Source organism: Puma concolor, chromosome B3 (assembly GCF_028749965.1).
Source record: "Puma concolor isolate L17-30 chromosome B3, mPumCon1.1.hap2, whole genome shotgun sequence".
Classification (NCBI taxonomy): Eukaryota; Metazoa; Chordata; class Mammalia; order Carnivora; family Felidae; genus Puma; species Puma concolor.
In genome coordinates this window covers 27,099,476-27,126,679 of record NC_141672.1, presented here as the reverse complement: position 1 = coordinate 27,126,679, position 27,204 = coordinate 27,099,476, and the positions used below count along the sequence as shown (strand labels likewise).

At 50.1% G+C, this 27,204-nt stretch overlaps 1 protein-coding gene and 1 long non-coding RNA gene across 4 annotated transcripts in view; one reads left to right on the top strand and one right to left on the bottom strand.

Moving 5' to 3' along the window:
• Positions 1-27,204, top strand: part of ESRRB (estrogen related receptor beta) — a 172,892-nt gene that overhangs the window by 123,295 nt on the left and 22,393 nt on the right. For all 3 annotated transcript variants that reach the window (XM_086709203.1, XM_086709204.1, XM_086709202.1), the window contains exon 3: positions 11,811-11,927. In XM_086709203.1, the coding sequence (XP_086565329.1) occupies positions 11,811-11,927 (117 nt within the window). The remainder of the gene's footprint in view (positions 1-11,810; positions 11,928-27,204) is intronic.
• Positions 15,528-26,629, bottom strand: LOC147579821 (uncharacterized). Its single transcript, XR_015252159.1, has 3 exons — positions 26,425-26,629; positions 23,195-23,257; positions 15,528-16,745 (listed from the first exon to the last, which is right to left on the bottom strand). It is a non-coding gene; the product is annotated as an uncharacterized LOC147579821 (long non-coding RNA).

Below are 27,204 nucleotides of genomic sequence, written 5' to 3'. Positions count from 1 at the left end.
AAAAATGTCATTTTGGAGCTGTAAGTATAGTTCCTAGACCATCAGAGCAGTTCTTTTCTATTTGTGTCGATGTATAAGCATGATTTCCACAGTGTATGAGGTACTCGACTGCTTTTTGACACTCAACATGTGAGGTCAGATTCCCGGGAATAACTAAATTTGTGTGAAGTCTCTACCCCCTTGTTACTGATTCAGTTGGACGATGAGCATTGATTGAGGTCTTGGAGCAGTTGGTCGATATAAGGTGGTGGACATAGCACCTCTGTTCTGAGATGTCACAAAGTCTCAGATATTAAGTGACTTCTTTTCTAAAGGACAGTGTTTGGGGGACACACCTGCCTCACGCTTGAGCTTATGAAGCCGTTACTCAGTTCTTTGTTGAATATTGGTTGAGTCTCAACCACCGTATTGGGAGCTGGGTTGAGAGTGGATCAAGGGCCCCTACCCCATGGGGTTGCCGTCTGGGGGGAAGACAGACAGAAAACACGATAGCGGGTAAAGATGCATCATGACAGACCTGAGGCAGGTGCTGTGAAAGAGAAGAGCCAATGATGAGACGAGAGGGGTCTAATTTAGACAGAAGATGGGGAAGGCCATGCTGAGAAGATGACTTCTAAGATAAGGCAAAGCATGTGGAAGAATCCTGGGGCCAGCGCTCCAGGTGGAGGAAACAGCTGATGTGCTTCAGGACCAGAAGGAGGGCCAGTGTGGCTGGTGTGAGTGAGGGAGACAGGGAAGGAGATGGGGCTGGGGAGGGGAGGCTGGCCAAGTCCCGGGTCTGGGTGGTGGGGGGAGGCTTGGTGCATGCTGTACTTGGATTTTCTTCTGGGAGTGGAAGCCACTGATGAACAAATGAACGCACATTGCTGAGGGGAGGGTAAAGCCACCCTGTGGCCCTCCCTACGCCCCCAGGGCATGAGGCCAACTTAGCAGGTCACCAGGAGGCCCCTGGAGCAGCTCCTGGGTCTGTGACTTCAGATGAGAGCAAGTAAGAAAGAAAGCCTGGCAGGCGCTGCTTCTGTTTGTTCACCAGGGGCCCAGATGCAGACTTGGAAGGAAACTCCCCAAGGAAGGGGCAGGGAGATGATTGATGGGTTATCCTGCCTTGGACCACCTCCAGGCCTTTTGTCCTGGAGAATGAGGCCGGGGATCCCACGGGGCACGAGGCAAGGGGGCTGCAGAGACAGAGCTAGGAGTGAGTGGGGGTCGGGACCAGGTCGCTATCCCAGCCCGGCTACTGACCAGCCGGCTGACCTTGGGCAGGGACTTGTGTCATCTGGTCTCAGTTTCCTCACCTGTACGAAAAGAGTCAATGAAACCTGCAAACAGTTTGCTGTCTGCAGGGCACTGGGGGAAATTAGAGAAAGACCACATCACAGCCAGAGAGCAAGTCAGGGTGGGGGGGGGGGTGGAGGGCATCTCCGAGGAATTCCATGCAAACAGGAGGGAAAGGTGAGCATGCCTGGCAGAAAGAACAGGAGTCGGGGGCCCAGAGGAGCAGATGTGCTCTGCTGGGGGGCGGAGCGGGGGGGGGGGGGGGGGGGGCGGGCCTCGGTGGCAGTGGACGGGCTGGTGGGGAAAGCAGCAGGAGGCTGGATGGCACAGGCTTCGGAGGCTTTGTGAAGGAAGAGTATGGAGTAACACCAAGATTTGAGGGTGTGTGACCTGTCTTAGAATCCCAATTTGACAATTTCTTTCTTGGTCATCTTGGTAAAGTTACATAGTTTCTCTGGGCTTTAATTTCCCGGTCAATGAAATGGGAGTAATGGGGCTGATAAGCAGTTCTGGTGGTGGAACGTCATTGCAGATTGCAGACATCAAATGAGTCATGCACGTGAAGTTTTTAGTTTAGTGCCTGGCATATAACTCTTAAATAGATAATAATTGTTTTTGCTGCTTGTGCTTGGCAACAGGAAGCCAGTGAAGGTTTTTGAGCAGAGAATTAATGAGATCTCATTTTAGCAAGTTAATTCTGGCAAGGTAATTCGGGGAAGATGGTCTGGACATGGGAGAGTCTAGGGGCAGGCAGTCCGGTTAGGAAGCGGATTCTCATAGCCCATCCATTTGGAGGCATCCAAGCCAGCAGTGGCAGAAGGGTTAAAAGGAGAGGTTGGACTTGAGAAACTTCTGGAAGTGGATTCAGTATAAAATGAACAGTGGCTGGATTGAGACTGCCCCTTAGGTTTCAAATTTAGGCTGCTAGGGGGCTGGCGAGGTTATTTGACGGCAAGGAAACCAAGAAAGAATATTCCTAATGGGAGAAGGATAGGCTGGGACAAGGACAAAGGGGCAAGGGGTTGGGACAATGGACAAAGTTTGGGACATGTTGAGTTTGATCAGTTCACAGGTTTTACTCTGGAAAGTTGGAACTCGGGGCCTAGGGCTCCAGAGTGTTAGCTGAGTGGGGTTTGGGGATCTAATGAGATCCTCTAGAGCAGTGGTTCTCAAAGTGTGGTCCCCAGAGGAGAAGCACCTGGGAGCCTGTTAGAAATGCAAATATCCAGCCCCACCCAGGTTGCTAATCTGAGACTGTGGGGGGTGGGGCAAAGCCATCTGATGCAACATGCCCTCCAGGAGAGTTTTTTCTAGAGAAAGCTTTTCTGAAGGAGAGGGGAGGGGGGCAAGAGGAAGGACCTAGTGAAGGGAAAGGAAGTAAGAGCCTTGGAAGGAGACTGAGAAGTACCATCTTGCGTCAGTTTCAACATGCACTGCCCGCCCCCCCCCACAACCTCTCTGAATTGGGCTATGTGCTGGTTACTCCATGTGGTTGACCCTGCCCTCACATGCACATCAGAACTTGCAGAAAGGGACCAGTGACCTGGGAGGTAACCCCCGAGATGATAATGGACATTCTTCAGAAGCACAGCATGGTTGGCTCCCTTATTGGCAGAGAGGACGATTCTGTGGGAAAACACAAAAACAATGACTTTGATCAAGAATCTTTCAGGAGAATTGCACTTGGAGAAGTTTTGGCGACACCTTTGATTTGTTTTTCTTCTATTTTCTCTTCTGTGTATGCACAAGGATGCTGTACGATCATATCTCTAAGTAAATCTCAAAGAGATCTTTTAATGCGAACACACACAGAAATGCTAGTGGCAAGGAAGCACAGTTGTAGTTTGATTGGCAGAATTGCTTCCTTTCTTGATGCTACATAGAATAATGATGCACTCTTACCACCGGAAGCACCTTGGCGTCAATGTGGTGAATAGAGAACTGATCCGAGACCTTGTAAGAGTCCCTGCAGAGGGAAGGGAGATGAAATCTTAAGAGCTAGGTGTTCTCTGCATTGGGAAGGACCAGGATAGGGGGCCTGGAACAGGCTGTTGGATTTGACAACTGACGGATCACTGCTGAGTTCTAGGATTCTCTAAGTGGAGGTTTTGCTTTCAATTTATTTGCTTTTTTTTTTTTTTTTTAAGTTTCTTTATTCATTTTGGGAGAGAGAGAGAGAGAGAGAGAGAGAGCACACTCGTGCACTGGAGGGGCAGAGAGAGAGAGAGAGAGAGAGAAGGAGAGAGAGGATCCCAAGCAGGCTTTGCATCAGCAAGGAGCCTGATGCAGGGCTTGAACCCACAAACCAGAAGATCACAACCTGAGCCGAAATCAAGAGTTGGATGCTCAACCACCTGAGCCACCTGGGCACCCCATCAATTTATTTGCTTTGTACTTGAGATACAAAAGTGAGAGAGACCCAGTAACCTCTATCCCCAGGAAGCACGTAGCTCAGAAGGAGGACAACACACAAAATCCTGATTCTGCAACACCCAGCTGGCTGCTTCAAGTGGAAGGTGGCGGGTGTGACCTATGGGGGCAAACAGGAAGGAGCTTGTGAACCTACCCAGGGCAGAAGGGAAGAGGGTATCATAAGCTGAGGTTCAAGGTTGTGGGAGAATTTACCAGGAAGGGTTTCAGGTGGAGGGAGGTAGGAGAGGGATCGGAGGCCCCAAAGGTATTAGTGGAACCTACCACCTTAGGGCTCAGGTTGAGGAAAATGAGGACAGACAGGTCAGAGTTGGCCAGATCATAACGAGCCTGGTAGGCTTTGCCCTGGAGGTTAGTTCATTCTTTATGTGATAAGGAGCTGTTGGACAATTTCTTAAACTTAATTCTTAAGGTAACTTTTAGCTTTTTATCAAAGCAATGTGTGCACGCAGTTTAAAAAAGTATGATAGAAATGTAAGTAAGTCTCCTAATGAAAAGTGACAGTCCTTGGCCCTTCACATATATTCTCTTTCCTCTCTTCGTGATCCAAAGTTAACCCTTTAAGAAAAACTTTCGGGGCGCCTGGGTGGCGCAGTCGGTTAAGCGTCCGACTTCAGCCAGGTCACGATCTCGCAGTCCGTGAGTTCGAGTCCCGCGTCAGGCTCTGGGCTGATGGCTTGGAGCCTGGAGCCTGTTTCCGATTCTGTGTCTCCCTCTCTCTCTGCCCCTCCCCCGTTCATGCTCTGTCTCTCTCTGTCCCCAAAATAAATAAAAAAAAAAAAAAAAGAAAAACTTTCTTCTAGTGTTTATCTTCTTAGTTGCTAATGTGATTTTACAGCTATGTTTACGGAGTTGGCAATTTGGGCATTATTTCTTGACTTCCTGTTATGGGCAATGAAGAATTTGTTCCAATTATACAACCCATCCAACCACACACATTTCCAATCTTCCCATTGTCAGAATACGGTTACCTCACAATTTTTGGTTAAATGTCTTTGCTTCCTGCTAGTCCTTTCTCCACTTGTCCTTGACTCTTCTCCTGGGTTGGATCCCCTGTTTTCTGGGTTCTGTCTCTTCCTCTTTTTGCTTCCTCCATTTTGGGGGGAGCACGTGCTGGAAAGGCGCAGGGGAGGTAAAATTGTTGATGCCTTGGAAGCAGGGAAATATCCTTACTCATTCCTTCACCTCACCCCCGAGATTTCTATCTTGGCTTGGTATAAAATTCTGGCTTTACAGGTCACGATCTCGCGGTCCGTGGGTTCGAGCCCCGCGTCGGGCTCTGGGCTGATGGCTCAGAGCCTGGAGCCTGTTTCCGATTCTGTGTCTCCCTCTCTCTCTGCCCCTCCCCCGTTCATGCTCTGTCTCTCTCTCTGTCCCAAAAATAAATAAACGTTGAAAAAAAAAAAATTAAAAAAAAAAAAAAATTCTGGCTTTAAGTGATTCCACCCCCCCCCCCCCCCCCCCATGACACCGTTGCTCCTTTTCTTAGTTTCTGGTGCTGTCGTCAAGAAGTTGGAGTCATCATTTAGAGACTGTATATAGAGACCTCATACTTCTGTACACGGTTCTGGGTGCTGGGGAAACTTCAGTGAACAAAGCAGATAAAGAAATGAAGTCACATGATGAGTGCCAAAGCGAAAAAAAGTGGCGATGCGCACAGGGGTGTGTGTGTGTGTGTGTGTGTGTCGGACTTTTTCCCCTTATGGTTTCAGATATGGTGGCCGGTCTTATTCTCGATCCTCCGCATTTGACTTGTTTTTTGTTACTCTCCCGGAAAAATTTTAGACTCTTTTCTTTCTTTGCCTTCTCTGGTTGAAATTTTACGACGCAAGCCTCTGTTGTGTGTCGTAGGTCTTTTTATTATTTATTTTTTCATGTTTTTGTTTTGAGATCATTGAAGAGTCACACCCAGTTTTAAGAAATGATGCAGAGAGATCCCGAATACCTTTCACCCAGTTTGCCCCGAAGGTAACATCTTGCGTAACTACAGTACAGTATCACAATCAGCAATTGCCATTGATGGAATCTGCCCACCTTATTCAGATTTTACCGGTTGTACACACTCTGAGTGTGTGTGTGTGTAGTTTATGCAGTTGTATCACTTCATGGACTCCTGTGACCATCCCACAGTCAAGATACAGAAGAGCTTTGGCTTTACCCTTTTATACCATAACCACCGCCCCCACTCTCCTCTCCCTGACCCCTGGCAGCTACTAATTTGTTCTTCACCTCTGTAATTTTATCCAGATCTTTATTCACTTATTCTGCTGGGCTTTCAGCAGGACTTTTTGTCTGTAAACTCATATTCTTCAGGTCTTAGAAATTTCCACCCTCCACCCCCTCCCTCCCTTCTTCAGTTTCTGCCTTCATGACGACCTCCTGTCCCACCTTTTTCTCTTTTAAAAACTTGTGATGGTTGATGCGGAGCTTCTAGGATCCGTTGTCTAATTCTTACATCTTTTCTAGTCTCTCGTCCATTTCTTGGATTTTTTTGTTCTGTTCTGGAGTAGCAGCTCCTCAGCTCTTCTGAATCTTTTGTGACTTTCGTATTTTTCATTTCTAGGAGCTCCATTTTATACATTTTAAACTTTTTATTGCATGCTGTTCTTGTTTCAGGAATGCAGTGTGGTTTTTTTTTTTTTTTCTTCTCAAGTTGATAGTATGTTGATTATTGCTTTGTGAGGTTTAAAAATGTATTGGTAATCCTCGGCTGTCTGTCTTAAATGCAAATAGGGATAAAGGGATAAAGAGAGCATCCCCTCTGTTGATCTTCATCTGCTGGACTTCTTTCTGATGCTGTGCATTCTCCCAGAGAAGAACCCTACAAATTCCTATCTTGGGGTGGGGTGTGGAGTGTGCAGACTGCTAGGATTCAGGGAGTGGGCTTGGGGTGGGCTGGGTGGTCCCACTGTTCAGGCATCCTAGTTTTAGCTTCAGCTTCCCTTCTGCCTGAAGTAGAGTGGGTCCTTGAGTCCAGAACTTAACTTGCTCACAGCCTCCAGAGATGAAGCTGGCTTCTCTTGGGTGGGCTGTGGAGGACTCCTAGATGGCCACGTGGAATGGTAGCCAAGTCCTCCCAGCAAATTCCCCAGTTTGTGGCCCCAGAGCCCACCACATCTTCTGCCGTATCTCGAGCCTTCGGTGCCTGAGGCTTTCTGAGGCTCTGCAGTACAAATGGCTTGTCATCTAGATACTACACTTGATCTTAGCCCAAAGGCGGAGAAGCGATGGCTTGTCATCTTTGGCTCTTCTGGGTTTTACTTTGTCCATTCTCCTGTGGCAGTTCCCGCCCCATGCTGCCATTTATCGGGCTGTGGGATGTGTGTGCAGACAGGGGGTGGGCCATGATGGAGTTTTGCACAGAAAGATTATTAACGTCCCTCCAGGGGCAGTGTGGGGGTCAGACTGGAAAGGGAACTAGAGACAGAGGAGGCTAGTGCCTGGAGGTGAGTGTGGGGACTGATGAGCTGTGGCCATAGGGGAAGGAGGGACAAAATGTGAATGAAGTAGGATGAGAAGGACCTTAAAGGAATAAAGGAGAGGGAAGAATCCAGGATGCGCCTCAGTTTCTGATCTAGGTGGGGATGGGGGTAGGGGCGGTTTAGTGATCGTTTTGCTGAGACAAGGAGCACAATGAGAGGAGTCGGCTGGGTAAGGATGGGTTCAGCTGAGGAGGTGTGAGGAACCGTAGGGACTTGCAGGTGGAAATACCCAGCAGGCAGATGGATGAAAGGGTGTGAGCACAGGCCCTGCCTCTTGCTGCTCATCCTTACCAAGTACGTGATAGCCCAGGCCAGTGGCACGAATGAGATCATGGAGCTAGGAGGTAAGGAAGAGGGAAGGGTGGACAGTTGAGGACAGTGGGCCCCACAGAAGGAGATGGCCTGTGTCCCCCAGAAGTGAGATAGATAGGGAAGTGGAGCCAAGTGACTACTGGCCCAGCCCTTCCACGGCAGTGACCTAAAATGGCGGCCATTCGGGCTCCGATGTTAGCCAGCGGCCTCTGAGACATGCGTCCCCCAGGAGCCCCCTGTCTAAGCTCTGAGGCCCCAGCCCTGAGCCCCTGAGCCCCTGAGCCCTGGGAGAGGACTGCCCACTCCCTGCAGCTGTTCAGAGACAGCTGATGGTGACGCCCTTGGGGTTTCCTTCCTGGGGCACAGGATCAAAGGAGCTGATGGTGGGGATTTCCCCTCTGCCTCGAGGCCAGAGGTCACGCAGAAGTCCAGGTCAGGCTCTGAGCATTCCTTCCTCCCTTCCCTTCCACAAGTGCGGACGCACCAACTCGGAGGTCGCCAGTCTTAGTGTTCTTAAATGTCAGAATGGGTGGCTGGCCTCACGTCAAAGACTTACCCGGAGTCTTCTGCTGAATTTACCCTGGCAGCACTGCCTGCGTGTAAAAATAAGCACCACAGCCTTGAGTCCTTGCTTGCCCACACATTGACTCTGCTGAGCCCTGTGTGTGCTTTCTGTCCCTGTATCACACAACTTTGTAAGACGGGCATGTGCTATATGCCCATTTTACAGATGAGGAAGTGGGCCCAGAGAGGTTAGGTGACCTGAAGTAGTGTCTGCCTGTGCCTGTCCTGGGCACACTCCTGTGTTAGAACTCTGAATTGATGCTAGTCATTGGCTAGGTCCTTGTCCTATGAGGGCCCACCTCCAAACCTGCCATGCTTCAGCTGGTGGTGAGTGTGTGTGTGTGTGTGTGTGTGTGTGTGTGTGTGTTCCACAGATGCCCCTCCCTGCTCCTGAGCTCTCCTAGACTGCCCTCCAGAGACCACAGAAATTCTGATGAATTAATCTCATCACTTTATCGAGGAGGCACTTACAGAAATTACAAGGCAAGGCCAGCAGCCTGGCTTTCTGGCGGCCAGCCGCTAGGGCCATAAAACAAATTGAAAGGAACAAAAATAAATAAATAAAATCAGAACTCTCTCTCTTGCATGCGCACACGCACGCGCAGGGTCAGGAACACCGTTCTATCCTTGTTGTTAATGCTCAACCCTCTTGTCCTGGGAGAGCACCAGTGCCAAATCGCAGGCATTTCTTGACCCCCCGCTGGAGCGACAGCCCCTCCAAACCCGGGATCGGTCCTCCTTCAAGGGATGACAGGTTGGCTGTGCAGCCGAGACCAGTGAAGGTGAACGGCTAGCAGCATGCAAGTGGCGTCCCGAGGATGCGTGAGTTGCCTTGCCAGGTGAACGCAGGGCCGCCACGGGCCCTGTGAGCTCACTGCACAGTGGTTCCGAGCAAGACTGGAGCCAGACCATCTGGGTTCAAGTCCTTGCTCTGACTCATCCTGGACTCTGCTCTCATCTATAAGGTGGAGGAAAAGATGTTTACCTCCCAGAGTTGTTGGGAAAATTAAAGGTGCAGTATGTGAAAAGCACACCAATAGCTGCTTCATGGGAAGCACCTGTTAGTGCTGGCTCTCGGCGTGTACCGAGCGCCTCCTGTGTGTGCCGAGCGCCTGGACTCCAGAGGAGCTGGTCTAGGAGTCAGGTGACGGTGAGGAGTAGCACCTGTATCCGTGGGACCTGGAGGTGTAGACGGGCCAGGTGAGGTGGTGGAGGGAGCTTACTGGGGTTGTTCTAAGCAGCTGGAACAAAGGCCTGGAAGCCTGTGTTATCACTGAGTTCCAGGAACTGATGATTATGCAGGACAGTGGGGGCAGGGGGAGGGATATTGAGGCTGGAGAGAGAGGGGTGGGGGTGGGATGGTGGCAGGGACCAAACTCTACAGAGCCTCCTAAGCCAAGATGGACTTGGATGAATTAATTCATATTTGTGTTTTTCTCCTGTTTATTACTGTGCTTCTGGAAATACTGAAATTATTTGCCAAGAAGCCACACAAGCCAGAGTGACCTAAGAAATGGTTAGGGCTGGATAAGAGGGGAGGGGCTCACAGAATCCTTATCCCTTCCCCTTCCTGCCCTCTCCCACCCTGCTGCACCGAGGGGGACTTTTAGACCCTCCTCCCCACCCTGCAAGAAATGGGAGGGAGAAAGGTGATAAGGTGATGGCGGCTGGAATTCAGAGAGAGGTGCGTAGAGAGATGGAGATCTAAGGTGCCCCAGGCAAGTCATGTCTCCTCCCCAGTACTAAATGAGGCTGAGAATACTCAGCAAGCTCTTGTGAGCCCTCACCTTGTAATCGGGGGGCGCTACAATTTTATGACTTCAGAGCCCTTTGTCAGGGGCACAGCTTGGTTCCTGCTGGCTCTCAGAAAATCCAATGGTCAGTATTTTCCATAGGCCACAGGGGGAGGCTGAGGCACAGGGATTCTGGAAGACAGCACCCTCCCAACTTCCTCCAGACCACCTCCGCTGCTGGGGTGGCAACAGGGAGGGGCCTGTCTGGTTTCCCCAAGCTTCTTGTGGAGTGCAGGGGTGGCACAGGGGCTCTGTGTGGCCTTCAGTAACTCATTTCAGCACCCCCTAGTCTCGTTGCTGGGCCTGTGAAATGGGGCACTGGTGGGCCCACCTCCGAGGGGCCTTGTGAGGAGTGACCACCCGTGCGGATCATGCACGGGAGCAGGTGCGCAGTAAAGACCGCTGTTGGAACTGCTAATGTGGATGGGGCTGGGGAGAGAGGGGGGATTCGGAGGCCAGGCAGGTCTGGAACTAACCTTTCAAGCTCTGTCTCAGGCCAGGAGTGACCTTTCAGAGGGTGCTCCATGCCGGGCAGTGTCCTTGCCAGGCGAGGTGGGCCCACAAGCACCCCTGCTTTGGAGGAGTGTCCCTGGGCCTGACGAGAGGGTTAGGAGGGCAGCCTTCTCCCTGCTCCCTCAGGTGGGCATCTGATGGGGGTGGGCAAGGGGAATTTGCACTAGTCCAGAGTCTGTTCTCTGAAAACCACAGGCTCTGGCAGGCCTCCCAGAGTTGGGACAGGGGCTGAGAAGACCAGATAAAAACAGAACAGCACTGGGTCACTGTTGCATTTTACCTTCCAATTGCCTTTCTCTCCTCTACTCCACTGGACCTCCCTTTCCTTCCCATTGCCTTTCTCTTCACATTTATAGCTACACAACGCCTATATGTTAAGTAATTATAGGCAGGTAAGAGGACGTGGGGGAGACGCTATGCCCTGCGTTAGAAAGGCAGCCACAGCCTTTCCTGTAACATGGGGGCAGTGTCAATACCGACCTCGCGTGATTGCCATGAGGATTCTGTCGGTGACTCATTCCACAAGTTTTTCTTGCATGGCTTCTGCATGGCAGGGGCTGATCTCGGTGTATCTGGGAGACTGAGTGGTGAACAGCACAAGGGTTTGCCTTCGAGGGGCCGACAGCCTCCTGGGAGCATGGGTCAGGTTCATGGTAGCCATTATTAGAATGCATTCAAGGGGCGAGACCAGAAAACGGTCACCAATTCCCTCTGTAGTAGGGCTGTGGTTATGTAATCGGCTACGTTGAGTAGTGCTTTACTTTTTTTTTTTTTTTTTAAAGTAAGCTCTGTGCCCAACAAGGGGCCTGAACCCAACCACCCTGAGATCAGGGGTCCCGTGCTCTGGCAGCTGAGCCAGCCAGGCGCCCTAGTGCTTTAGCATTTTTAATGCACTTGCTCCTGCTTTCACGTGGGAGATCCTACACACCGCTTTGCAGACGAGGAGACTGAGACTCAGAGGAAAGTGATTTCTCTCAAGGTCAGCAAGCGGTGGCCCGGGTGTGCAGAGAGGGACACGGAACACAGGCCCTGGGCCCGGGGCGGGCAGAGCTTCCAGGAGGCTTTGCCCGTGCTTTGGGGCCCCCGGCTGGAGGGCATAGGGGCCGGTGGCCTGCACTGACATTCTGGTCAGTGCAAGGAGGTGTTCTGTGCCTGGGGTAAAATGCCAGCTCAGTGGGGCCTTCAAAGCCGTGGGCTCCCCTTCTTCAAAGCTGTGGCTGCCTGGCCCACCCCGCCCTCCGGGTCTGGGATCTAAGCATTTAAGAGGGTCGGGAACATCGTGGTGGGGACCTCCGAGCACCCCCCGTGGGAGCCACTGCCCTACGGAAACCTCGGGATAAGGGGCAGTCGTAGGTCCCGCCGGTCCATCTCCATCCGGCCTTTGGCTGGTGGGCGGGGCTCCGGGAGGGCACGTGGCAAGCCTGTCTGTGTCTGGTTACAGGAAACATCGAGTACAGCTGCCCGGCCACCAATGAGTGTGAGATCACGAAACGGAGGCGCAAGTCCTGCCAGGCCTGCCGCTTCATGAAATGCCTCAAAGTGGGGATGCTGAAGGAAGGTAAGAGGCCCGCACGGCCACGCTGTGCTCCGACCGAGGCCCGGGGTCCCTTCTCACTGGGCGTCCCGGACCCCTGTGTCCCTGCCCCCTGGGCGGCACAGACCGGAAAGTCTCTGCACGCATCCCAGGTGGGGCCCCTGCTCCCTGGGGCGCCCCCCTTTCCTCTCTCACACGCACCCTACACGCGGGTTTACGGCCGCCTCACAGCTCCACTGCTGAGGGGGGCACGGGGCAGGCATCGGAAGTTCCGCATTAAGGATCCTCTGGAAAATCCCGACCCCACTTGGGCCCTAGAAAGCTGGCTTGGCCCTCTGGGGAAGGCCCTCCTTTTGGGGCGAGGCCCCTGGTCCACCCTGGGAGGGGTAGGCTTCTCATTATTTGGGCAACACTTCTCTGGGCTCCCCTTCATCCCCTTCCTTCTTGATCTGCTCAGATTGATGACCCTTGCCCAGGTCCATCTTGGGGGATGTGTGTGCGTCTGTGTGTGTGTGTGTGTGTGTGTTTCTCCTCTTCTGCAACTTTCGAGGGAGCTGGTGGAAGTTCTTACACATCCGCTTTTATGGTTCTGGGCCCTGGAACCTTTCCAGAAGGGGGAGGAGGCAGGAAAAGAGGTGCGTGTTGAAGATTGTGTGATGGGGGAGGGGCTGGGAGTGAAAAGGAATGGGCTGGTCTCGAATGTAGTCCCTCCCTGAGAGGGGGCTTCTGGAAGCCCAGCGCTCCTCTCATCCTCCTCTCCCTGCATCCCTGGGGAAGAAGGCGCTAATTTAATTGATGCTTTGTCAGTAGGACAACTTGGACCTTGCCGTGTTGGGGAAATAAGAGACTTCTGGTCTCCGTCGCGTGCACCACCCCAGCTGGCCCAGCGTGCCCACCTCTAAACATGCTCCTGAAGCAGTTCCTCAGCTACCCCGGTGTCTACATAGCATGTTGCCCTTTAAACCACATTTCTCGTTAGCCTCTTCATTTAACACCTTTGAGATGGTGAAGCCACTCAGTGATTTAGAAACATGCCAGCTGCTTCGTTGGGGGGGAGGGGTGGTCAAGTAAGAACAGTCTTCTTTCTAGACTAAAAGTGGGCTGTGTTAGACCTCCTGAAAGATTGTGAGTTCATTTTGATTCTACACAATTTGAGTCATACCCTTGTGTAGGGTGTGACCCGAGTTAGTGACTGACCAGGGTCCCTTGATTGCTACACCAGGCTCTTTCTGCTCCTCCAGAGCATCCTGGGGTTCACAGATGAGGAAACTGAGGCACAGGGGTCCTCAGCAGTATGCTTCAGTGCTGGCCTGTGGACTTCCTCCTCCGAGGGCTGCTGGAAGCCAGCCTAAGGGTTTCTAAGTCTTAGAGAAGCTAGCTCATAAATCCTGGGGACGGGGGCTACTGCCTTGTTCTGGAAGTTGGGCATGAGGGCACTGGGTCAGGCCGGGGGCCAGCTGTGCATTGGCCTTTTCTGGTTGTAGTTTGTGGACTCTCATTGCTTACTTCACAGCATCTGGGGAACTTGGAGCAGAGGGGAGCTGCCGTGCTATTAGTATGCTCCTGAATTTTAACGATGACAGAATTGAGTCCTGTAGGGCTTGGGGCTCAAGGTCTTTCCCACCCTCAGGCTCTGCCGATGTGTGGGGAGCTGGGCCCAGAGCCTGGAGTTTCCCCATGCTCTGTGCCATGTCTGCCCCAACCCCAGGCCACCCCACCCTCACCCCGGGATTGTGAGCTGAAGAGCGTGGGAAGGGGAAGGAGAGATGAGGAAAAAGGGAGGGACCACCACTTGAACCCCCTGCATGGTTTCTCTCTAGGGTGGCAGCAAGGGGCATCTGACACCCCTTGGGCCCAGCCTGGAGAGGCCCTTTCCGGAGCTCTGCCTGGAGGAGGAGGGGAGGAGGGGCCGTCCGCAGAACCCTCCCCTCCGCCACGCCGCCCCAGTGCTGGCAGTTCTAAATCCAGAGGGGACAGGATGACACAAAGGCTCCCGGAGCGGACAAAGCCGAGTGCCTCCATTTAGTTTCTGTCCCCTGCAGCGCAGAGCCTTGGCGGGATCCTGCCATCAGAAGCTCCACGGGGACCAGCCCCCTGAGGAGGAGCATGCCTCATTGAGGAGCCTGGGCCCCTGCCAGGTGGGGGCTCTTGGCAGCTGCCCCGGCTCCTGCTTTTGTTTGGTTGTCCCCCCACCACCTCGTGAGCAGCAGCCTGGGCCCCTGGGGCGGGCACAGGCTCCCTGCCCTCCCTCTGCTTTCCCCCAGACTCTGGCCCGACTCTGAGAGGCAGGCTGCAGCCTCCCTGGGAGCCGCTCCTCCTGAAGGATCTGGGGTGGGCCTCGCTTGGAGGAACCAGGGGCCAGGGTCCCGGGTCTCGGGTCTTGTGCAGAAGTGTGGGGGTGGCAGGAGGCGGAGAAGGGATGCGAATGTCCGCTCCCCCTCCTCCCTACCTCACCTGCACATCTTAAGCTGTTTCCTATCTTCTGTCCAGCAGCTCTAGAGAGCGTGTGTGCGGTGGGGGGGCGGGAGGGCCAGAGAGAAAGGGAGACGGAATCCAAAGCAGGCTGTCAGCACAGAGCCTGCCACAGGGCTCGAACCCACAGACCGTGATATCGTGACCTGAGCCAAAGTCAGATGCTTAACCCGCTGAGCCACCTAGGCGCCCCTGTCTTTTACAGTTTTTCTTTTCGCAAGTAAAACACCTTAGACACTGCTTCATAATTTGGGGGCCAGCACCTGTGGGGGTGGGGGAGAGAGGGGAAACTCTGGTGATGGGACTTCTTGCGACTCAGCCTCCCCCCTGCCTTGGGGCCGCCGTCGGCTCTGGAATCATCATCATCGACTGTTCCACGTAGGCAGTACCCAGGTCTGTCTCACTTTAAGCAAATCCAGTGTGTGAAAGTCTGCTTTTTCAGAGAAAAAAAGTGACTTTTCTCTTCATAAGAAATCAGACACAAAATCCACACTGGGTTGAGGGTTGGGGCCTGCGCCCTCGCTCCTAGCTCTGAGGGAATCCTGCCGTGTGCGTTCTCTCTCTGGCTCACACTCCTGGGCCTCCATCTCTTCACCTGGGGAGCAGGGGTGTTGACACCTGCAGGTCAAGTGGGGCGGGGGGACCACGTGGAATGACTCCTTGGTGAAATCCACCGTGGGATTGCTTTAAGCCGTCACCTTTCTGGGCGTGTTATTAGAGTAGTTGGTTCAAAGGCGGTCTCGCGTGAGGTGAGACATACTGGCCACCCTGATCTTCCTCCTGGATTCGCTGGTGGGCATCTCAGGGGTGACCTCCGTCTGGGGCTGGCCCCCTGTCTGGGGTGTAAAGTCAGGATGAGAGGTCCCCTCGGGACAGCAGCGGAGCGGCTCTCCCCCGATAGTTGGGCTTCCCCGCCTGGCTGGGGTGTGGCCTGCCAGCCTCTGAGCCGAAGAACCTGGAAAACCATTTGCTGCCTTTCACAGGAAGCCCACACGCTTCAGCATGGCTCTGGGCTTTCAGCAGCTCTCCCTGGAAGGCCTGTCCTGCGAACTTCACCTTCTCCTCACCTCACTTCACCTGCCTCGGGCCAGCAGCCTCCCTGTCCCGCTCCACTTCCTCCTCCCCTCAGCCCTTGCCTGCCTTTTCCCCAAGTGTTTTCTAAAAGATATTTGATTTCAGTGAAAGCTGGGCCGACATCCATGCAATATGCTCTCACTCTCTTTGTGCTTGTTGGGAGGGCGGAGGGCTCCTCCGGGGATTCTGGGTAATTGGGTTAGTGGCCAGCTCATGTCAGGAAATTAAAAGGAGGCTCCGATCAGGTTCCCGCTGCATGGGATTTAATGGCTTTGTATTTATAGAGTATTCTGCCTCTAGCCCCTGCCAGAAATACCACTTTTCTGGCCCTGTGAATGAAGAAAGAGGATGAGAGATGGCTTGCCTTTAAAAATTCTTTCTCTTTTCCAAAATGCATTAGTGCTCTGAGACAAACCAACTCTTCAGCACTTCGGAGAATAGTTCTGAACTAGAGCCCAAGAATGCCGATATGTATCTGTATCTCCCTTGGACCGCTTTCCGTCTCATACGCGTGCACACAGATGCATGCGCACGCACACGTCTGACAGTTCACGAGATCTTCCCGTGTGGCCTGAAGCGTCTGGGCCACTCAGGCACGATGACCCGATGACCTCTGGCTGGGGAAATGTTGACTGAATGAAGTCATAGAGGATGATCTTGTCTGTGCCAAATCTTACTACTGTTCATTCAGGACTTTGGGTGTGCCAGAGCATTGAATAATTGGTTCCGTGGTCATACAGACCCGGTGAGTCCCCAGTGTCACTGCTAATCAGCTCCTTGGGTGCCTTACTTAAACCTCTGTAAGCCTGCTTTTCTCCTCTGTAAAATGGGAATCATAATCATAGCCATTTTCATCATGCTCTCTACTCTTCAGGGAAGGCCCTGGAGTGGTACCACAAAGTAGGATTGGAGATAGATATTCTGCATCATGTGATATAATTGATTTTCTTCTGTGATCCAGAAGGGAGCTTTGAATCTCCCATAGCCTCTCTTCCCAATCCTTGGCTGATGACCTTGCTTTCCATTTTCTTGAAAAAGTAGAAACAAGCAAGTGGGGGAGTTTCTTATCCACCTGCTGCTGGATCCACAAATCTACTTGTTGTTTTCTGTCTCCCCCCCAGTGAGAGCGATCTCTGCTCTTGTCAAAAGCCAGTCTCCTGACCTGTGCTCTGGCTCTTTCTCCTTCTTTATCAGAGACTTCAGTCCTGGAGTATCATTTCTGCTTCTAGCATCATCAGTCGCTTCCTCACTACTGGATCATTTTCATCGCACACACCAAACCTACTTTTGTTCTCCCTTTATAAAAATAAAATAAAATTTTAAAAAATCCACAACTGTATATTCACCCTTCACTGCTACTTTTCTGTGCTCCCCTTTTCAACAAAATTTCCCCACTTATTACATCCACTTCTTTACCCCACCTGCTTAAAAAAAAAAATTTTTTTTTTCCTTAAAAAGTAAACATCGGGGCACCTGGATGGCTCAGCCGGTTAGGCGTCTGACTTGGGCTCAGGTCATGATGTCACGGTTCACGAGCCCCATGTCAGGCTCTGTGCTGACGGCTCAGAGCCTGGAACCTGCTTCCGATTCTGTGTCATCCTCTCTCTCTGCCCCTCCCCTGCTCGCACTCTGTCTCTCTCTATCTTAAAAATAAATATTTTTTTTAAAAAAGCAAACATCAAGTAGATTCACAAAATTTAGAGTATATTAGTTAGGCTAAGGCTAAGCTTCTATAAAAAAAAAAAAGATTCTCTTCCCCTCTCAAAACAAACAAAAACCAGAAGCTTAAGCAGGATGGAAGTGTACTCCTCTCTCATCTCTCATGTAACAGTCCAGAGGTCAAAGGTGATCTGGGACTGGTTGGCAGCTTGGGCATTCTTATAGAAGGTGGACCCAGTTATCAGCATCTTTTCAGGCAGCCAGGAGGAAGTGTAGCCTAGCCAGATCATTGGAAAGATGGGACCCAGAAACAGAACCTGTTCCTCCCATTCACAGCCCATTGGTGGAACCTGGTCATATGGCGACACCTGTACAAGGAAGTCTGGGAATTGTAGTCTTTAGCTGGGATGCCATTTGTCCAGCTAAAACTCTACTGGTATGGAAAAATGAAAAAATGCATTTAAGTGGGCAGATACTGTTACATGCCAAAAATATGCGTAAAGTATAAAGAATACTGGTACCTTCCATCCAATGTAAGGAAAAAAAAAAAAACTATCCTTTTCAGGTTCTGTTTGTGCCCTCAGAGGTAACTTTACCCTCAGAGGTAACTTACTCTGTTTCACATTATTTTGCCTTTGCTTTTTTCAAATAGCTTTTTTTTAATGTAGTACTGGTTTTTTTTTTTGAAGTTTATTTATTTATTTTGAGAGAGCAAGGGTGGGGAGGGGCATAGAGAGAAGGAGAGAAAGAGCGAATCCCAAGCAGGCTCTGCGATGTCAGCGCTGAGCCAGATGTGGGGCAGAGCATGACCTGAGCTGAAGTCAAGAGCTGGACGCTTAACCAGCTGAGCCACCCAGGTGCCCCTAATAGTTTTATCATGTGTTTATATCTCTATGAATATCTTGGGGGGGGTTGTTGTTTTAAATGAAATTATACTGTGTATATTTATTGCTGAAATGAGGGGCATCTGAGTAGCTCAGTTGGTTAAGCATCCGACTCTTGATCTCAGCTCAGGTCTTGATCTCGTGGTCATGAGTTCAGGCCCCGTGTTGGGCTCCATGTTGGGCATGGAACCTACTTAAAAAAATTATTTTTCTGAGGTGAATGCCCTTGTTGCACGGTGCTGTAATCCATTCATTTCCATTTCTTTATAGCAGGAGTCCCCCAGAAAATAAATATTTTAGGCTCTCGGAGCCGAACATCTCTGTTGCAGCTATGTAACTCGCACCACTGTAGGAAAGCAGCCACAGACAATATAGAAATGTAGGAACAGGGCTGTGTTCTGATGAACAGACAAAGGACTGGGTTTAGCCCACAGCCCTTAGTTTGCAAACTCCTGAACTAGAGTATCACTGGATGAGTTTGGGAGAGTCTGTTTTTCCTTTCTAGTGCTGAGGGAACAGTGCTGCCTTGAGTCCCAATGCACATGCATAAGGGGTTTCAGGCCGGGGGTAGAGGGGCCACAGGTATGTGCGTCTTCAGCTTTATGAGATGATAGGAAGTTCTTTTTTATTTCGTTGTACTGACTCACCACTGGTGTTCGGATGTTCTGGTTGTCCCATATCCTCACCAACACTTTTTTTTTTAATATTTTTGAGAGAGAGAGAGAGCAGGGTGAGGGGCAGAGAGAGGAGAGAGAGAATCCCAAGCAGGTTCTGTGCTTTCAACACAGAGCCTGAGGCGAGGCTCAATCTCACGAACCGTGGAGATCATGACCTGAGTCAAAATCAAGAGCAGGATGCTCAACCAGCTGAGCCACCCAGCTGCCCCATCCTCGCCAACACTTATTTAGTGCATATAAACTAGTGTTTTCTTATCGCTTTGGTATGTATTCTCTTCACTGTCAGATAAGCATATTCCATATGTGGTCTAGCCACTTGGGATTCCTTTCCTGTGAGATGCTTGTCTGAGTCTTTTCCCTGTTTTTCTACTTTATTTTTTTCTCATTGGCTGTAGAAACCTGTATATGTTCTGGTCATTTTATTAGTCACTTTTCAGTTGTTGGTGTTGTAAAAAGCTCCCCATTTGTGGCTTCCTTCTCTTGATGGAGTCTTTTGATGATCAGAAGTTAGTAATTTTTTTTTTAATTTTTTTTTTAACGTTTATTTATTTTTGAGACAGAGAGAGACAGAGCATGAACGGGGGAGGGTCAGAGAGAGGGAGACACAGAATCTGAAACAGGCTCCAGGCTCTGAGCTGTCAGCACAGAGCCCGACGCGGGGCTCAAACTCACGGACTGTGAGATCATGACCTGAGCCGAAGTCAGCCGCTTAACTGACTGAGCCACCCAGGTGCCCCCAGAAGTTAGTAATTTTAATAAATTGAATTTATCTGTTTTTTCCTTTGTGGTTTGCACTTTTACGTTATTCAAAAAGTTATTTTCCTGGCCTGCTTTCTTAAAGATGCTTTCCTCATCTGCCTTACCTGTTAGATCTTAGACCCTGCTGGAACCAATTTTTTTAAAAGTTTCTTTTTAATATTTATTCATTTTTGAGAGAGAGAGAGAGAGAGAGAGAGAGAGAGAGACCCAGAACCCAAAGCAGGCTCCAAGCTCTGAGCTGTTAGCACAGAGCCTGATGTAGGGCTCGAACCCACGTATCATGAGATCAAGATCTGGGCAGAAGTCAGACTCTTAACCGACTGAGCCACCCAGGCGCCCCTGGAATCAATTTTTGAGTACATTGAGCCTTTTACCCTCAGTCTGCCCTGGTCACACCGCACCCCTGACCACAGCCCTGAGCCTGCCCCCATACCCCCTGGGTGGCCCGAACCTGTCCCGTCTTCCCTGACTCAGCCTCTCGGCGATATTCCAAACACGTGGCCAGCCTTTGTGCCCTTTTCTCTTGGCTTCTCTGCCCTCCTGTTTGCCTGGTTTTCTCCTTACCTCTCTCACTGTGCTGTTTATCTAGTCCTCTTTGCAAATGCTTCTCTTTCCTGCTCTTTACATGTTGGTGTTATTTGGGACTTGGAACCAAGGTCTTCTTCACCGGCACCCTGCAGGCGATCCCTTCTAGGTCCAAGACTTGATACAGATTGACTCTCAGTCTTAGACCTGCAGTTCCACCTCCTGCCGTGCATTCTGATGCTAGTGCCTGACTGCCCTGCTGGCATGCCCACTTGGCGTGCTTATGAGGCATCTCAGACTCAACACACCCAGAGGGTACATCTAGCTGTGCCCCACCCCTCCCCCAAAACCCTAGTCTTCCCCATCTCAGGAACGGCACCCCTATTTACTCCTTGCTCAAGCAAAACCTAGAAGTCATCCTGGACTCCTTTGGAGTCAGTGTCCAAACTGTATTTGAGATCCTCCCCCTTTTCTTCATCTCCATGGCCATGACCCTGATCCAGGGAAGTGCCATCTTCTTCCTGGACCATCGCAACACTTTCCTAACTGGACTTCCGATTCCACTTCGTGTTGAATCCAATCCCCGTAGCAGCCAGAGGGATCTTTTTAAAGCACTAATATGATTCTGTCACTTTGCTTCACATCATTCAAAGACTTTCCATTGTACTTAGAATAAAGTCTAAGCACTGTAGTCTGATCTTTAAGATCCTTCCTGCATGGTCTAGCCCCTCCCTACCTTTTCAGTGTCATCTGATCCCCTTCCTTTCCTGCCCCCTCACTCCTGCCCACTCTACTCCAGCCTCACTGGCTAACTTTCGATCCTCAAGCATGATGGGCTCTTGCTTACCCTAGGAGCTCTGAACTGTTCCTCCTGCCTGGAACGCTGTCCCCTCATATTTGCAGATCTAACTTAAATGTCATCTCAGAAAGGTCTCTCTTCCCACTTCATTTCTATCATACCCCTTTGTTTACTTCCTCACTAAACTTCTCCCAATCTGAAATTATCTTATTTAGTCATTCGTTTGCATGATGTTTACTGTGACAGCCTCTAACCCAGTGGTTATTGACTTAGGGGCTCATGAATTCTTCTGAAAATCCGGTGGGAATTCTACCATAAAACATACGCAAGTACTTGCACATAAAATTTTGCAGATGATTTTAGGAGCTTCGCAGGACGCCTGAAGCCCACCTCAGAGGTTCCCGGAGTCAGATTAAGACCTGTTATTACAGAATCAGAGTTTTAGAGGTAGAAAGAACCTGAGAAACAATTCAGTCTCCCGGATGGTAAATTGCCTTTACCATTAGACTGACAGCTGTGGCAGGGGGAGTGGCCACCTAGATACGTCATCCAAAGGCTTAGGCACAGTTGGGATCAGTAGGCAAGAGGGCTGTGACCTATTAGCAATGTCTGCCACAGACTAGGAAACGGAAGGCAGCGGCACAGCCAACAGCTATTTGCCATGCCTGATACGGTGCAACTGAGTTTAATTTGTCCAAGGCCACGCAGCTAGTAAATAACAGAGCTGGGTGGTATTTAGTCTCTTTGGTTATGTGAGAATTCCTTGTAAGAAGCCCATCCCAACTCAAAATTGATGGTTTGGCCAGTAGCAAAGCCTGTAGCTTTTCCTCAAAGGGAAAAAGAAAGGGAAAGGAAGGAGAGACTGAGTCTAAATAGCCTGGCCCTGTCACATGTACGGTGTTGGAGACTTTTTAGTGGCTCGGAATGCAGGACCAACCCAGTCTTGCTGAAATGTCCTTGGGCCCATGATGGCCCGAGTGAGAAGGGTCCAGGGGAGAGAGCAGCAGGAGATGAATACTTTAATAGACAGGAGGCCGGGGCTCCTCACTCAGTGCCATGGTACCCACCAGGGACCGTTGGCACAAATCCCAGAATATTAGGTAGCACGTGGGTTTACCCACTCACGAGGCTCTCTTGACTTTTAGTGAGTCAGGCGTGAGGCTGTCACCATTATGATCTGGCACCAGGGTAAGAGGCAGCCCCAAATAGCCATCCTGTCCTAGGCAGCAAGGTGAGCTCACCCATCACCCAGAACTCCCCGCAGGACAGGTAGCTAAAGGAAGCCCCCCATGTGCAAGGGGTGTAGACGAGTGCTTAGGGTACTCGTCTGCTCTGCGGGGGCACCCGTCAGCATGCCCCCATGACCTGCAGCTTCTGGATACCCACATCACCTTCTTGGTGGTTTTCCCTGTTAGAGATGAGTCAGCTGTCATTTTGTAGAACTTGTAGGCAGAGTCAACCCTTAAGTCCCCAAGGAAGAATATTGGTCAGATCAAGTATTGACTAAAACAGGTTTAGTGTAGTGCTCCCAGATCTGGAAAGTCATCAGAACCACTGGAGGAGCATTGAAAAATTACCCATTCCTGGACATGATGCCAGACCTACTGACTCAGAACCTCAAAGGAGTAAGTAGTCAAAGTCTGTATTGTTCCAGGGCTTTCCAGGGCATCCCAGTGATCCCACAGACTGGTGGCCTCAAGTTCAAAGCAAAGGAGATAGGATTTGGAGGTCAAGATTCAGATCCTCCCTCCAAAATTTCCTGGCTGTGTGACCCTGAGCAAGTTACCCCTCTTTTCTGAGCCTCAGTTTTCACATGGGAATAATAACAATAATAATATTCCACATAATAATTCTCCCCCCTCAATATTGTTATGCAGAGTTAATGAGATTTGGAAATAGCTTTGTAAACTGTGAAGCATTGCACAAATGTGCACCTGTTTACATCATTCATAAACCAGGGACACTGAATTGAGGTGGGGTGGGCTGGGAGGGTGGGATTTCTGGGTAAGGTGAGGGGAAGGGTCCTGACCGTGAAAAACTTGGCCGTGTCAGGAGAGATCCTGCCCTTAGACATGGATAGCAGCTCTGCAGAGGAGGCCAGAGGACACGGGCTCGGGGGCCTTTCTCTCTTCAGCCTGGTGTGAGCCTTTCTTGTGGGAGGAGAAATGTGACAGGGGCATTGCCTGGGCCAGGCTCTGGGCCAGGTGCAGAGGGCCACGCTTTTCAGAGCTTCAGCTGGTTATTTTTAGTGCCTGGCTAGAAAAGAAAGAAACTTGAACTGTCCCCGGCTGCTGTGCCCCCTGCACGCGTGGCTATTTTTACTTCCGAAAGACTGGGATCTTGTCCAGCTTAGGGAGGGAAAATGAGAAGAAAGGAGGGAGGTGGAGGGAAGCAGGAATTATTTTACTTCCATTAAGAAAAAAGCCAGAAGGCTGATCTTACCAAGTCAGCAAGTGGACATCTGATCCAGGACGTGGCAGCCGCTGCCTCTGGACGCTGATGCACCTGCGGTGGGTGGGAGAGGTCAGCAGATGGGCATGGGATCAGGAGGTCTGGGGGGCCTGCCATCCCTCCTTGCAAGGACTTTAGGCCCCAGAGTGGCCCTGCGGCTTCTTTAATATTTCCTGTGCCCTGAGTTGGGAAGTAATGGGACACGGCGGGTGGAGGGATCCCAGCCTGGTGACGAGCCTGGTGGGGGCTGGGAGCCGTACAGCTGCAGCCAAGGCAGAACCTGTGTCCCGGGTTGGACAGAGGCAGCGCTCCACCCTGTGGGCATATTCAAGAGAGAAGCGGGGAGCTGTGTGCCCCTGGGCACATTATTCAACCTCTCTGAACCTTAAGGGTTCCTTTAGTTCCTTAAGGGTTTTGTTTAACGAACCTGATTCATGTTGTTATAACTAAGGGGGTGTGTTTCTCTCTCTTTCCAAGAAGGCAGTCAGTTCCTGCCAGACCCTACCACCTTTCATAGGCAGAAGAAAGGAAAGAAATTATGAAGCTCCTACTGTGTACCAAACACTTTGTTACTTTCACGCATTTTACGTTACTTAATTCTACTCACCTGAGAAGGGAGAAGTATTTTACAAAACTTTAATAACTTAGTTGAGATACAATTCACTGCTTATTAAAGTGCATTGCCGTTTCGAAGACCATTTTTAAGTACACAATTCAGTGGCACTAAGCACATTCACAGCGATTCCATTTCCCAGACTTCTTCATCATCCCAATCAGAAAACCCTGTACTCATTAAACGGTAACCCCCAGTCTCTCCACCACCGCCCCCCCCCCCCCCCCCCCCCGCCGGCCCTGGTAACCTCCAATCGGCTCTCTGTCTATTCTAGAGATTTCTTATAAGTGGAATCCTCCAACATCTCTCCTTTTGTGTCTGGCTTCCTTCACTTAGTGTAATGTATTCAGGTTTCCTCCATCCTGTAGCAGGTGTCGAGAGTTCATTCCTTTTTATTACGATTGAGTAATATTCCCTTACATGTTTGACCCCGCATTTTGCTTATCCATTTGTCTGTCGATAGATCGTTGGGTTGCTTCCACCTTTTGGCTGCTGTGAGTATTACTGCCATGAGCACTGAAATACAAATACCCTGTTAGAGTTTCCTGATTTCAGTTCTTTTGGGGATATACCTAGGATTGAAGTTGCTGGATCATAAGACACGGCTGATAATTCAGTTTAACTTTTGGAGGAACTGCCCAGCTGTTCTCTATAACAGCTGCACCATTTCGTATCTCCGCAAGCAGCTAAAAATTTTTTTGAATCTTTTTATTTTTGAGATAATTGTAGATTCACATGTAGTTGTCAGAAGTAATACCGTTTCTCCCAGTGGTAGCAGCTTGCAAAACTGGTGTGGTATCACAGCCAGGATGTTGATATTGATACAGTCACGACAGGGAACAGTTTTAAGGCCGAAGTATTTTTAATAATAGCAATATTAACTGACACTTAATGGTCACTTTCTAGGTGCCATTTACAATATTTTAAGTGCTTTATTATTTTATTTTTAGTTTTTTAGTTAAACTTTTTTTTTTTTATGTTTATTTACTTTTGAGAGAGCGGGAGAGAGAGCATGAGCAGGGGAGGGGCAGACAGAGAGGGGAACAGAGGGCGTGAAGGGGTCTCTGTGCTGACAGCAGCAAGTCTGAGGCGGGGCTCAAACTTATGAACAGGGAGATCATGACTTGAGCCAAAGTCAGTCACTTAACCGACGAGCCGCCCAGGCACCACCTTCAGTGCTGTACGTGTATTAACTCATTCAATCCTGAACGACAATCCTATGAGGTGCCACACTGTTATTTTAGTACAGGTGTAGAAACTGAGGCCTAGAAGGGTGAAGAAACTTGTTCCAGGTCATTCAGGTACTAGGGGGGGTAGAATCAGGGATTCCATCCAGGTCTGACCCTGAGGCGCGAGGGCTTCTTTCTTCTGCTTTAGAGGCACAGACCTCTGTGCACCCCCATACAGTTGCTACCCTCCAAACAGAGTCACCAGGCATGCCTGGCAAGCTGCAGCCAGGAAGGTTCTGGGTCTTTGCTTTCAGGCCTTGTGATGAAGCATCTCAGCATGGACTTGGCTCCTTCTCCCGTTCACACTCCCTTTTCCCCTGTTCCTTGCAAGGGTGACTGAGCACATCTCACCTCCCCATTGTCTTGGTCAGGGCTGGGCAGGAGCCGATGTCCCCTCACAGGCCACCAAAGAGGATTTAACGAAGGCACTATTTACAGAGGGGTGAGTGTGATCGTGGGAACCAGTCAGAAGTGGTGATGGACCCCAGGACTAGCAACAGTGGGGAGCCTTTAACAGTGCCAGCCTGAAAAGATCTGGCAGGAATTGCCTGAACGAGAAGGTGAGAATTGTAGCTGTTCTCAGAGGTCAAAGTCAGACTGCATTCCTACCTGTATAGTCTCGGCAAGTTACTCACCCTCGCTTCGCCTCAATTTCTCCATCTGTAAAATGGGCTAATAGAATCTCCCTCTAGGGTTGTTGCAGTCCCTACGTGAAATGCTCAGAGCAGAGGGCAGCACCAAGTAACGGCTGCTCGGTAGATGTGACCTTCTCCTTACATTCTTGTCTACAAGATTTAGGGGTGTTGTCGTGTTGGCTCCCTGTCTAGTCCTGAGGTCAACTACAGGACTCAGTCTGCACAGGAACATCCTGCACAGGATTCCAGGGATTATTGATCTTTTTGTATTCTTAGCAAATTTGTGAATGCTTAAATTTTGGCCTGCACGTGTTAAGGGATTGACAGTGTTGAACGGTGGTTCAACAAAGGGTGTGTATTCATTACGGTATTTAGACATCTGGAATAGCTCACGTGTAAGTGTTATGAATGCTTTAAATTCAGAAAGTATCAATAAGATGATGGAATCTAATAATCCCAGACAGTGATTATAAGTTAATTAGTATTTTAATATACTCCCTGAGCCTACTTTTTTAGATAGTTTGCTAAAACTCTGAGAACACAAACAATAAGCCAACTCTTACTTCAAGTTCAAGTTGCCTTCTCTTTTTTTTTTCCCCATTTGGTGTTTGTAAGACTTAAGCATCCTAATTTAAGAAGTAATTGTCCGTTTTATTAGTTAAAATTGCTTTCTGCTGCAAGTTACCGAGAACTTGACTGCTAGTAGCCTAAGCATCGATAAAGGAGATTGATTTCCCTACCTACCAGGGATTCTGGAGATCGGCAGTTGCTGGCATTTCCCAGGCTCTTCTGTCTTTTTTTGGTGTTCTTTGACGTCCTCACTTGGCTGCCACAGCTGTAACCTTCACCTTCCAGGTCAGGGCAGGAGAAAGGCAACAGAGTTGCACCAAACATATCTGTCTCTCATACCAGAAAAGCAAAACCATTCCCGGAAGCCCCCAACATGGACTTCCCCTTACAGCCCATTGGCTGGAACCAGGTCATATGACCAGCACTTGCTACCACAGAAACTGGGAAGGTAGGAACCAGGATTGGTAGGACTATAGTGCTAGCGGTAGGATGTTTCTATAAACAAAACCCAGGTTCTGTTAGCATGAAAGAGAGGGGATGAAAAGATAGTTGGGTAGGCAACTAATAATGTCTGCCAGACCCAACCGTTAGAATCTGGTGATTTGTTTTTAAAGGATTCATGATACAGCATCTTGCTGCAGCGCTCAGGATGAGAACCCAGTCCATGCCATTATCTCTCATTTACTAAAATTGTGAGCAGTGTATTCTAGATAAAGTATAAAAACACATTGGCAGATAATACGTACAAACACAGTTGACCAGCGTCTGTTTAGGCAGAGGGCAGAGGAATTCAGACCTCTGTCCCCTGTCTCTGTGTTGAAGAAGCTGACCATTCTCAGTTCAGAGCAGACCACATCAATAAAGACAAATGCGTAGAAGGCAGGGAGGTGATTGGCCTGAAAACACTGTACGAATATAGAAAATAAGGAGTGCTTGGCCACAGAAGGAGGGTGC